General features: G+C 34.3%; 1 protein-coding gene across 1 annotated transcript; it reads right to left on the reverse strand.

The window, feature by feature from the left end:
• Window positions 1–300: 300 nt before the first annotated feature.
• LOC120414507 (uncharacterized) lies at window positions 301–2,466 on the reverse strand. Its single transcript, XM_039575709.2, has 2 exons — window positions 2,038–2,466; window positions 301–1,974 (listed from the first exon to the last, which is right to left on the reverse strand). The coding sequence occupies exons 1-2, from the start codon at window positions 2,252–2,254 to the stop codon at window positions 1,274–1,276; spliced, it is 918 nt and encodes a 305-aa protein (XP_039431643.1). The 5' UTR covers window positions 2,255–2,466; the 3' UTR covers window positions 301–1,273.
• Window positions 2,467–13,503: the final 11,037 nt, after the last annotated feature.

A 13,503-nucleotide genomic window follows, 5' to 3' on the forward strand; every position in this document is an offset into this window, starting at 1 on the left:
TTCTTGCGAAACGATTTCAAATCATTTGGAATGTTTATTAGTTTGTTAATTTTTTTATCAAATTAGGAGGATTGGGTTGATACCGTAAACTGGGACGAATCGTGACAGCAGTTTTTAGAGCACTAAAAAGATTTAAATATGAAAATACAATAAAAGGGCTAAGACACTGTACAAATTCGCCTCATGTGTCCCGATTCGTCCCAGATAACGGTATACAGTTAAGTTTTTCTCTCTGTGTGAATAAAGTGTATGATGTAAACAAAAATATGTATGAAACGATTTTTATTTCAGTTTGTTTCACATATTTTTAGTTATAATACGATATTTATGTAGTAAAATGTTTAATTTTTTTCTGGTTCTTGCTGAGTTCTGATTTTTTCTCTTCATTTTTCGATTTCTTATTGTTCTTCATGATCTTGAATCGATGATGTTTCTTCTCCTGGATCTGCTTCTTTAGGTGTCGAACACGAATATTGATTCGTTTTTTCACGAAAGTTTTTATAACATCTGCTGGCACATCGGGAAACGTTTTCGTCATCTTTTGAATAGATTTTTGGCAAACATTTGTGCTGTCCCTGAAGCCGGGCTCCTCTTTGTCCTTTCCAAGATTGTGAATGTGGTTGAAATAGTCTTCCATTTGTTCGGCCAGTTCTTCCCATTGTTGGGATGGTTGAACTAGCCCTCCCCGTGAGAGATCTTCCACGTAGTTTTCTTTCCCAAATTGTTGCTCGGTGCCGCTCTCCAGTTGGTATGTGTAATTTCCGGTCCAGTCGTGGTTCTTCATCAGCGATTTCGCCATGTACCCTTGCACGTAGTTCTGTCCATCTAGCTCTTCAAGAGCACGCCTTCTTGGTTGGAATGTCCATGGCTCGTCTTCGTCGGTTTCCTCATCATGTGGCTCGTCCGGGTTGTCCGATGTTGACTCTTTTTTTTTTGCGGAAAATCGAAGACATCAAGAAGTGTTCTTCGACGTCCTTGTTCAGCTCGGTGTTCTGATTGGCACTCATCGGAAACATCAGATTTTTCCCAAGGATAATAAGCTTCACTCGGTTTAATGCTTCCAGAGGAGAAGGATGATCGTTGCCGCCATTCAGGCGCACCATAGCAAATAGACTTTCAAGAAAATCTTGATTTACTTTATAGCACATAATAAAAGAAATGCCATAATCGACCCGCATTTTAAAGAGCAATCTCCGGATGGATTGTATCGAAGTCAGAATGGCTTTTTGGAATATCTGAAACGATAAAAATAGAAAAGCTTAAGTATTTGTTTTTAATTCTTTTTCAGCAGGGAGGCACTCTTCAGCACTCTTTCCGGTCGGACGATGGCGGGAACGAGCAACGAAGCATCGGCTGCAGGACTGCGAATTCCGGACGTCAGGCCCACACTTTCCGGTCGGACGATGGCGGCATCGACTGCAGGACTACGACATCCGGACGACAGGGCCACACTTTCCGGTTGTTCGATGGCGGGAACGGGCAGCGAAACATCGACTGCAGGACTTCGACTTCCGGACGTCACGCTCACTCTTTCCGGTCGGACGATGGCGGGAACGAGCACCGAAGCATCGGCTGCAGGACTGCGAATTCCAGACGTCTGGCTCACACTTTCCGGTCGGACGATGGCAGCATCGACTGCAGGACTACGACATCCGGACGTCAGGGCCACACTTTCCGGTTGTTCGATGGCGGGAACGGGCAGCGAAACATCGACTGCAGGACTTCGACTTCCGGACGTCACGCTCACACTTTCCGGTCGGACGATGGCGGGATCGGTTACTGACACTGAAGGGAACCAATCAAACGGGCTCAACGGCTCGTAAACTTCATGTAACAGCTTTTGATAATCGGCCGCTTCTTTGCTCCGAATTTCGTCCGCCTCCAAGAGTTCCACGACCAGCTTCTTTCGATTCCGACACGATACTCTGTTATCCCGAGCAGATTCAACCGCTGGGACACGGATTGAAGGCACAGCTGCATAATTAAAAGAATATTTTTTAATATTTCCTAAATCCAATCATACAATTAATAACCTACCTGATTTTTGAAGAATTTTTTTTGCATTTTGCATAAAAATGTGTTCGTAATCGTTTTCCCGGAAGTGGAGGGAGCAAACAAATAGATTCTGGCCGTCAGCACACCCGCAAAACTTTAACCACTTATCACGCACATTTGGATCTTTTGGGAATTTGTGCAGGGTTACGGTCGGATTACTTCTGGTTGATTTGCATCCTTTGACCCTGCAGATGGCCATAATCACGGCACCGATTCGTCAAAACCAACTCGCCCGTCTGCCAACCAAAAGAAAAACAAAACTTTGTGACGTCACGAGGTTTGTCGAAAAGTGTGCACGGAGATAAAAAGTGTCGAAAAATAATTTTCCAAGCAAAAACTGACATTTTATTTTTTTCTCCGTGTTCGCACCAATACAACCTTACAAAAACAGCCCAACCTGTCTTACAGTAACCTTGGGCGACGATGACAGTTTTGACCCGTGACAGCGCGAGTGCCAGGAGGTTGGTGCAGATTTATCGATAACTGTGCAGATGTTTTAAAATTATTGCAGACATTTTTCGATTTCAGGGGTTTGCAGATTTTTTTAACTGGATCTCTCGACTCTCTCTCAATCTGGGTGATGAATAGAAAGAATGCGTAAAGTGATTTTCGTATGATCCCACATTGTTTACATCTTCTAATTAGGAGGCTGTTCAAGCCCAAGCATGACTTTTTTCTTACTGGTAAATGAGCTGTTTTATAATCAGTAATCTTTGTTTTATTTTGTCTAGTTTTTGACATTTTCTGCTGGAAAATTGTGTGTTTTTAATTTTTGATCAGTAGGTTTTCAAATGGAATCAAACAATAAAGACAGCTTCTGGGTGGATACAACCGCATCGACTCCATAAATCTTTCATTCATAATTATAAAAAATGACGATCTCGCCTTCAACTTTCTTAAGATTTTTTGACTTCAACTTCATGTCCTCAAAAGCAACACATTTCTATTCTTGCACAAAAAAATAATGATCGATAACAATACTCTCTACTTTTGGCGAACATGGAACTCGATTCGAATCTTATACGAATTCCGTTCGTTTCAATGAAAGTTTCGTTACCCCCTCAAGAAAATTTTACAGTTCGGTTTAAGGGGTTACATAGGGTACGTTATCCATTAGTGGACCCCTTTCCTATAGTGGACCCTCTGAAGGGTTTTTGATGAAAAAATCAATAAAATCACAATTTCAAGCGTGTTTTTGTCTACAAATCTTTTATTTGGCATGTTCAGCATCATTTAAAACAATGTTGGCTGACATTGACGTGTCCTTTCAGCCAAAATAAGTGTTTTGAGTGTAGGGATTATGGGTTGCAGGATTGAATATGTAATAAATTATTAAAGGAGTACTTATTATAAGATTGATATAATTTATAAATAAGAGTTAAGAGCGCAACAAAAAGTGCGCACCTTCATGAATATTGCCTTGTTAGCTGATTGTGGATTGAGTGCGAGAGCGCGCTAGCGAGCTGCGAGAGAGAACAACGAGCGAGAAAACAACGAGATGCGCGCGGCCGGCGAAAGAGAGAATGAAGATTGTCAAATCAGTTTTGTGGTTAATTTCTGTGGAATAAGACGTGTTGTTTGTTAATTGCAAAATATCTGTGTTTTTATTATAAAAGAAAGTCCCCGATCACGACAATGGCACAGTCCGGTAAGTCGAACCTTTTGATTCATGAAAGATCATTTGTTTTGCTTGGATTGTTGTGTTGTGAAATCCAACAGTTTTGTTTATCTGCCTGGATGCAGGTCCAAAGTTTCGCTTTGTTGTTTTGCCTGTGTTTTGAAACAGGTAGATTTTTGCTTGAACTTGTTATTTGAAATTGATAAAAGGCATAAAACTGTCTGCGATAGTTGACGGTCTTGAATTTAATGAATGATTTGCTTGTTGTTGTGATTTTGGGAACGAATGTTTTGTTTTGAAGTAGTAAGTTTGGTTTTTCGTTGTGATGTTTATGGTGGAATTTGAAGGCAAATAATTTGCTCGAAATTTGATTGTTTTTGTACAATCACATTTTTGCTTTAGATTTGATTGTTGTTGTTTTGATTGACGACCAATGTTTTGATTTTAATTTGATGCAATGTTTCATTGTTGTTGTGGAAATTGAACTCCAATGTTTTGTAACGAATTAGACTTCATTTTTTTTCTTATTTTTGTGATTGATAAAATCAAAATTTGACAAAAGATTTGACAAGATTGTGGAAATTGAAAATCAATATTTCGTTTTGAATTTGATGGAGGATTAGTTTGCGATTGAAGGTAGATAATTTGTTTTTAATTTAGTTGTTGTTTTGGTAATTGAAATCAAATTTGTTGTTTGAATTTTATTGTTGTTATTATAATTGACGACCAATGTTTTGTTTTGAATTTCATGCAAAATTTGATTGTTATGGATTGTTGTTATTATTGATGATCATTATTTTTATTTTTTATTTTGGATTGGATGCTGGTTATTTTGGTAATTGAAGACCAATGTTTATTTTTGAATGAGATAAATATTTGCTTCTTGCTAGTTTTGTTTTAAATTTAATGAAAGATATGCTTGTTGTGGCAATGACTTGATGCAAAGTCCAATAAAATCACAAATTACAAAATTTACAGGTTTAATTTTGATTGAAAGATTTGATTGTTGATGAGGGAATTAAAGACCAATGTTTTGTTATGATAAGATGACAAATTTGCTTATGTTTGCGATAAATGAAAACCAATATTTTGTTTCGAATAAGATACGAGGTTTGATTGATATTGTGGTAATCGAAAACCAGTTATTATTTTGAATATGATGATAGATTTGTTTTTTGTTGTGGCAATCGAAGGCCAAGATTTGTTTTCTGAATTTGAGTTTTGTTATTATAGAACGGTATTTTTTTCGGTTTTAAATTTCATGCAATATTTGATTGTTGTTTTATGATGGGCAATTTTGAGTTTTAAATTTGACGCAATATTTGATTGTTTATATGGTAATTGATGACCAATGTTTTGTTTTGAAGTTGATGCAAAATTTGATTATTAATTTTATGGTTAATGAAAAAATGTTTAGTTCTCAGTTGAATGAAGATTTGATTGTTGTTATTATTGACGATAAATTTTTACTGTGAATTTGATGCAATATTAGATTGTTGCTTGATGCTGTGGAAATTGAAAACTATCGTTTTAGAATTCTATAGATTTATGCAGAAATTGACAATCAATGTTTTGCTTTGAAATTTGATTTGAGCAAGGTTTTTTTGCCGTTATAATTGATTAGTCATAATTAATTTTGAAGTCTCTTCTGTGTTGGAGCCTGACAGACCTCTGCGATGGTAGTCAGAAAAAAAGTCTCCTCTGTGTTGGAGCCTGACAGACCTCTGCGATGGTAGTCAGAAAAAAAGTCTCCTCTGTGTTGGAGCCTGACAGACCTCTGCGATGGTAGTCAGAAAAAAAAGTCTCCTCTGTGTTGGAGCCTGACAGACCTCTGCGATGGTAGTCAGAAAAAAAGTCTCCTCTGTGTTGGAGCCTGACAGACCTCTGCGATGGTAGTCAGAAAAAAAAGTCTCCTCTGTGTTGGAGCCTGACAGACCTCTGCGATGGTAGTCAGAAAAAAAGTCTCCTCTGTGTTGGAGCCTGACAGACCTCTGCGATGGTAGTCAGAAAAAAAGTCTCCTCTGTGTTGGAGCCTGACAGACCTCTGCGATGGTAGTCAGAAAAAAAAGTCTCCTCTGTGTTGGAGCCTGACAGACCTCTGCGATGGTAGTCAGAAAAAAAAGTCTCCTCTGTGTTGGAGCCTGACAGACCTCTGCGATGGTAGTCAGAAAAAAAGTCTCCTCTGTGTTGGAGCCTGACAGACCTCTGCGATGGTAGTCAGAAAAAAAGTCTCCTCTGTGTTGGAGCCTGACAGACCTCTGCGATGGTAGTCAGAAAAAAAGTCTTCTCTGTGTTAGAGCCTGACAGACCTCTGTGATGGTAGTCAGATTAAAAAAATGAATAATCTCCCGAGCATGGGTAAATAACAAGGGAAATGCGTAATAATACCTTTCTCTGGTATCAATACCAAATTTTGGTATTCCTGGACCCTTTGAAATTTGTCTTAAGGATTATGCAAGAGCAAAATGTGGTATCATACCAATTTAAGGTATTGTTTTGATATTGCTAAATTGCAGAATTTGTCAATGGTCGAACACCACATTTTGGTATTCTTTTGGTATTACAGTGTTTTATCAAATTCCTCTGCAACTATGGGAGAATTTTGACCAATTTTGACAAAATAATTAATTTTGCGCTAAAATGATGTCTCAAAGCGAATGCTTTCATAGAAAACCGGAAATTTCAAACTTGATTTTAAACATTTTTGATATACCCCCTACAGAAATGACTTGAAATTGTGGAAAATTTTCTAAGTCAGGATGGCACATTTTGGTATTATTTTGGTATTAAAGTGTTTTATCAAATTCCTCTGAAACTATGGGAAAATTTTGACCAATTTTGACAAAATAATTAATTTTGCGCTAAAATGATGTCTCAAAGCGAATGCTTTTATTGAAAACCGGAAATTTCAAACTTGATTTTAAAAATTTTTGATATACCCCCTAAAGAAATGACTTGAAATTGTGGAAAATTTTCTAAGTCAGGATGGCACATTTTGGTATTATTTTGGTATTGAAAGGTTTCATCAATTTTCTCTGAAACTATGGGATTTTTTTACCAATTTGGACAAGATAATAAATTTTGCGCTAAAATGACTTGAAAAAAAAATTTTAAAGCTGGTTTTAACATTTTTTTATATACCCATTAAGATTTTTTTTTTAAATCGTTGAAATTTCTCTAAGTCGGAATAACCCAATACTTTGAAAAATGAGTCAATCGAATGATTATGGAATTTTGGTGAATTTCAATCCAGTTTCATTTTAATAACACTTATTTTTCAATCTTGTTATTTTTCAGAAGCTTCAAGAACTTCAAGCACAGGCCGTTCATCAATGACAAATGCATTCGGTGTGGTGAAGGATATCACTAAGAACAACATGGAACCATCAGGTGAGTAGATTTGGCTGTTGCATATGGATCATTTCCGTTTTTTCACTAACTGCAACTGCTTCACTAAAAATGGTATGAAAATATCAAATTTTGGTATTACTTGTGCAAATACCAGCGACCAAAATGTGATTTTGGTTGCCCAGTAATAGATGGTAAAATACCATGGAATCATACCAAAATCATGTATGTGGAAGACCACAGGAATACCAAAATATGATTTTCCAAGGGCGCGGGAATACCTAAAATTAAAACCATGGCAATACCAAGTTTTGGTATTCAAGCAATGTTCAAAAATCCAGAAGACCTCAACTTGGTATTGAAATGGTTTTATTTTGAGGTATTATTTTACCCTTGGAATAACATGGTTTGGTATTGTTGTGCCCTTCCACATACAAGACTTTGGTATGATTTCATGGTATTTTACCATCTATTACTGGGCAACCAAGGGCACATTTTGGTCCCTGTTATTTGCCCAAGTAATACCAAAATTTGGTATTCCCGTGTTATTTACCCCTGCTCGGGCTGTGCTGGAGTTCTTTGCGAAAGCAGTCAGATAACAATCTCCTCGATAAAAGAACCCGACAGACTTTTGTGATGATTTTTTTTAAATAACTTCGCAGAAGGAGCCTTATGGATTTTAAAAATATATTGTTCAGCAAATCTTTTCATTCAATTAAGGACCGTCTTTAACATCATTAAAGAAATTGACCTAAGAAAATAAATAAATAAATTTAAATGTGAAAGTGAGCATTTTTTGGTATCCACAGATAAAGTAATATGTATTTTGGCGTTATGTCTGTGAACTACCTAAAAAAAATGATTTTAAATTCATCGAATAGGACTAAAACGGTTGTCACTATAACTAACACTGGAGTTTTCCTCTCTTGAAAGATAAACCTCTAAATTGAAAGACGTTAATGATTAAGTATTCCATATTGATAGTTGTTATTGTTAATTGTTACTTTAATCGATTTACTCAGCTGTGATAGAAACATTTCTTGAAACCCAACATTATTTCACAGGGACGTAAAAATTTAAGTAATCGTTAACATGAACAATACATTATTAGTTAAAAAAAGGTAAAATAATTCACTTAATAATTTAATTTGATGTATTTTTAAATAAAAGATAAAGGAATGATTAATCATCAGAAATGCTTAAAATATAATTTAAATTGTGAGAGCGTTGCGTCACAAGAGAAAATAATACAAATATTTAAATATTAATTTTGAATTGAGCAACGAAAAAAAAAACATAATTTCAAAAAAACTAGGAAATATTTATATTAATTATATTTATTTTTATTTTTCAATGCAATATCTGTGATTTGTATCAAAATAGTTCAAAATCATTAATTAATTTCGATAGAATTATATTTTAACAATTTATCATTTTATTGAGTTTAAAAAAAACTTTCAGAATTTTAGTAAAGTAAATATATCAAAATTTAATTAAGAGAAACATTATTTTGAAATAAATTAAAGAAACTTTGGGGTTCTTTAATCGATTGTACTTAATTATGAAACCAAACTTTTTCAAATTACATAACAGGAGTTTATCAGCAAAGAAAAAGTTAAAATTTTAAATAAGAAAAGAAACCATTAACAGGGATCGTAAAGATCGTGATTTAAAAAAAAAATAAGTTTCTGTGAACAATCTACTGATGTAATATATCAAAGTTGCTTGGAACCCATTTTACATTACGAGAAAAATAAATCAAAATATTTAAAAATAAAACATTAAAAAATCTTTCAGCTGTTTTTAGATAAGCAAGATACGTTTTGAAGGAATTTATGGTTAGGATATTTTCTCCTCCGTGTTGGAGCCTGACAGACCTCTGCGGTGGTAGTTTGAAAAATGTTTCGCCTGAGCTGGAACCCTTTGAGAAAGTTGTCAGATTGCAATCTATACATCTATGCATTACAAGAATAATTGAATAAAATATGTTTTTTGTTGTTTCTGATAGGCACAGTACATTTTGAAGGTATTTATAAATAAAATGACCTTAAACATTGTTTTTAACATGATTATATGTAACATTGAATAATCTAATCTACGGTAATATCAATATCACCTTTAGCTACAATAAATACAATTTGAAGAGAAAATTAATTTGACATATAATAGAAATCGAAAATAGCAGAACGGCATTTATTTCAGTTTATATATTTTATTTTTATTGCAACAATTTACCACATGATTTTGATTTATTCATTAGAATAATATTTTCTGAACTATGTTTTGTTTCAAGATAAACAAAAATATTATTAAGTAGACACAACAGAGAAAAAAAAACTATTCGGTAAAAACTATCATTTGTTTGGTTGAAAGATCGCGTAAGTGAATATCTGGGTGCAGAATAGTTGTCCGCAAAGCGGCCTCAATTTAGAACTGTCAAAGCGGAACCAATTTACTGTTTGAAAAATGATGCCAAGAAGTGGCAAGTATTGTAATCGATCTATAATTTATTTTGTCAGGAATAAAAAAGTCGAGGGCGTCGAGCTTTTGAGTCAGTCTTAAGAAAAGAGACGAAATCGAGATTGCCATAATTCGTCGCTAACATTTCCATAAGCGCTATGTCTCACTCAAAACCTATGTTTACGAATTGTTTACGATGAATTATCAGTAACTGTGAATGGAACCTGCCAAATAATATTGAATAATCACTGCGCTTCAAAGATACATAATCTCATAACTTCCATCCGGTTGCTCTTCTGATTCACAAAATTCCCCCACTTCTGACGCAATATTTCATCACGTTGAAAACAAAGAAGGACTCATTTAACCACCCATCGTTTAGTCTACGAACAAAAAAAGCACGAAGAACTTAAGTTTTCAGCGAAAACTTAAATATTATTAGATCCAAAATGTTTTAAAACGAGTCACTTCAGCAGCAAAAAATATGTCACGCTTAAGCTTGAACAAAGCCTTCTACTTTGTTTATGTTTACAGCTGTAGTGCAGTTGTATTAGTGAGGAGCAGTAAGGATCATTCGGAAATCACGTAACGCATTCTGTCTTTTCAGCACCCAGGTGAATATTAATAGAAAGTTCAAAAATTTTAATATAAAAGTTGAAAAATGTTGATACTACCATGCATTTACAGAACAAAATCGTTAAATCGGTAAAAATGTTTTTTCAGAGAGCTTTTGTGGCAAGAATTAACAACATTTGATTTTATTTTTTTATAAAAAAATGAATTTTGTGCAGCAAAGCACATTTTGAGCATTAATTGAATTATTTATATTATTTTTGCAATTTGCTTCATTTATTGAGATTGCTTTTCAAGAAATCATCTTAAACTGAAATATGGACTATTTTTTATTTTATAAAAGTGTACCGGTACCCAGTCACGAAATTTTCTAGCAGAGCTGGTTCTGCCAGAACCCTTTTAGAACGGTGGAACATTTTTACTAGAATGCTGTAAGAATATCCAGCTCTGTAAGAACTCTGCTAGAATCCTGCTAGAACGTCGTGATTGGGTACTGATGAAAACAAATTCTTCGAAAATATTACTGATTTTGCATTTTAGTAATTTTTGCCATGATTTATTAACAGTTTCAAAATAAGTTAAAATGCGGTAATTTTTGATACAATGTTAAGCGGTGTATGCACATCGGAAGGAACCGGTCAAGACAAAATTCAAATGGGCAGCAGTTGAAGCGAAAGCAAGCCAGATAGGGTGAAAAAAAGCCCCAAGAAAACGCTCCCTCTCCTTTGTTCTGCTGTTCGTTAAGCTGTTACTTGACCCCTTTCCTTCCGATCTCCATACTAGCCTTTATTAAAAAAATGTTGTTTGTTTTAGCTGTACAGCTTGGTTGGGAATAAATTACAGAAAAGTACTGATAAAAATATTGAAAATGAGGAAGGAATAAGCTTGCTTGTAGATCCATTTTGGGTGTTTTTGGGTATTAATTACAAACTTATACTTTTCGTCACGTCTGCATTTAATATTAAAATCAGTTTATGTTTACCTTCAAGTCCCGTCTGGTGGATCAATCGGACGTGGCACTGGGCTTGGGCTCATAATCCATAGATCGTTTTGAACTCCGTGGCGGGCACACATAAATTCAAAGTGTAAATTTGAGTAAAAACAATATCTGTGCCTGTCATAGTTTTTGTTTCAGATTTTTTTTAAATAAGGTAAATAAATTACCACATTGTATATATTTTTAGAAATGTTTATTCTTTGTTTTTTAAGGTAAACATAAATTTAAAACTTTAAAAACGCCAGGATTATGCTTCATTTGTTATTTAAGTCAGCAACATGTTAGATTTTTGAATTTAGAACACATTGTTTTATATTTCATATTCACAAAATGATGTGATTCCATTTAATTCGAAATGTTTAAAAAAATAAAAATTGCTTTTGAATTTGAATTATTATTATTTTTAAATCGTGTTGTGTTGTTTCAGCAATGTTTGTAAAATTTGCTTTTTAATTTTAAATTACATAAAATTTAAAGAAAATCAGGTAAACAATCACTAATCTCGTATTACATAAAAATTGATAAACCTGCGTTTATTTGAGAAATATTTGTGGTTTTTGTTTTTCTCCTCGTTTTTTCTTTTTCTTATATTTTCAGGTGTTTTAAATTTTCAACCTCATCAGCGCATTCCATTTTCTACAACTCCTGCGATCGGATGTCAGTCTCTTGGACAACATAGATGAAACATTTCGAAGACTGCGCTTTCGTATTTAGATCAGCATGAAAACAAAGTCGAGGAACCCGACGAAAATCTTTAAGGAAATTAAAAAAAAACATTGATTGATTTAGCATTCATGCAATTTTTCTGTTAGGAATTATGATTGATATTTGTCATCTTGAGAGTAGAAAAGAGGGAGAATGTAGGGATTATGGGTTGCAGGATTGAATATGTAATAAATTATTAAAGGAGTACTTATTATAAGATTGATATAATTTATAAATAAGAGTTAAGAGCGCAACAAAAAGTGCGCACCTTCATGAATATTGCCTTGTTAGCTGATTGTGGATTGAGTGCGAGAGCGCGCTAGCGAGCTGCGAGAGAGAACAACGAGCGAGAAAACAACGAGATGCGCGCGGCCGGCGAAAGAGAGAATGAAGATTGTCAAATCAGTTTTGTGGTTAATTTCTGTGGAATAAGACGTGTTGTTTGTTAATTGCAAAATATCTGTGTTTTTATTATAAAAGAAAGTCCCCGATCACGACATTGAGTTCGACATCTGAAATCAGTCATGGCCACTAGCATTTTCACAACAAAACTGCATTTATATTTTATGATTGAATTAACTATCCAATCATTTTTTGATTGATTATTCAACTTCAGCAGGTCGAAATAATGTAAGTTTAAGAAACTTTACTAAAATAAAGCGAAGAACTGCTCATTTTCGAGCAAAAATTAGGGGGGTCCAATATAGGACAACGAAAATCCAAACTTTTCCAAAAGTGGACCCCTGTTAATTTAACTTACAAAAATAAAGAAAACTGTGTATTAAAGCAAAAGTTTCTCTTAAACATACAATAAATGCTTGTTGTTATCAACCTAAACGCACATTTTTTTTTCAATTATGAGTATAAATATAGCTGTTTTCATGTTAAAAGTACCAAATATGCTGAAGCCGAAAGAATTTATAATTAATCAAAACTTTAGTTAATGGTACTTAACTGAAGCATCATAGTTGCAGTTTGAAATGATATTTTATAATAATAAATCAATAACAAAACATTATTTTTAAATTACAGTGGTTTTTGAAACGTTTTCTCTGATCTTTTTCGGAAATAAATGTGTTTGAATGTCTGTTAGTTTTTTTTGCTGTTTAAAGCCAAATTTGTTAACAAAACATATTTGTTCATGATGAAAAGTGAGCAAAATCCATCTTTTATTCATTATATCTGTCATTAGACATACACAATGCATTAAAACATCAAATATCGGTTAAATTAGGTATAAAAATAACAGTTTGCCTATAGTGGACCCGGGTCCACAATCGGATTATGGACCCGGGTCCACTATAGGAAAAGGGGGTCCATAACAGACTTTTTTTTCAAATGGCTATTTTTCTGCTCAAAAACAAAAAAACTGATGAAACAAATACTCAAAATTGTTCAAAACACTCCAGATTCCATTATTTTGTTCAAAGGGTTATGAAAAAGTGCTTAAAATATTGAAAATTTGTGAAAAATGTGCTTCGGCTCTACTAGGGGGTCCACTAATGTTTAAAATACCCTAGATGTAAATCGGCTTGGTATGAGCACACGCAACAACTCGCAACAACTTCTTTTAAATCTGTTTTCAGGGCATTTAGATGTACATTTTCAACTACAATCAAGAAAATAAATTTGAAGACATTTGACTGTATCATTGCCGGGATACAGCTATTTAAAGTGAAGGAGTTATTAGACTACGGCAAAAAAAAACAAACAAACTCGCACATTTTGACAGTTTGCCAGTTTGCCT

Source organism: Culex pipiens, chromosome 1 (assembly GCF_016801865.2).
Source record: "Culex pipiens pallens isolate TS chromosome 1, TS_CPP_V2, whole genome shotgun sequence".
Classification (NCBI taxonomy): Eukaryota; Metazoa; Arthropoda; class Insecta; order Diptera; family Culicidae; genus Culex; species Culex pipiens.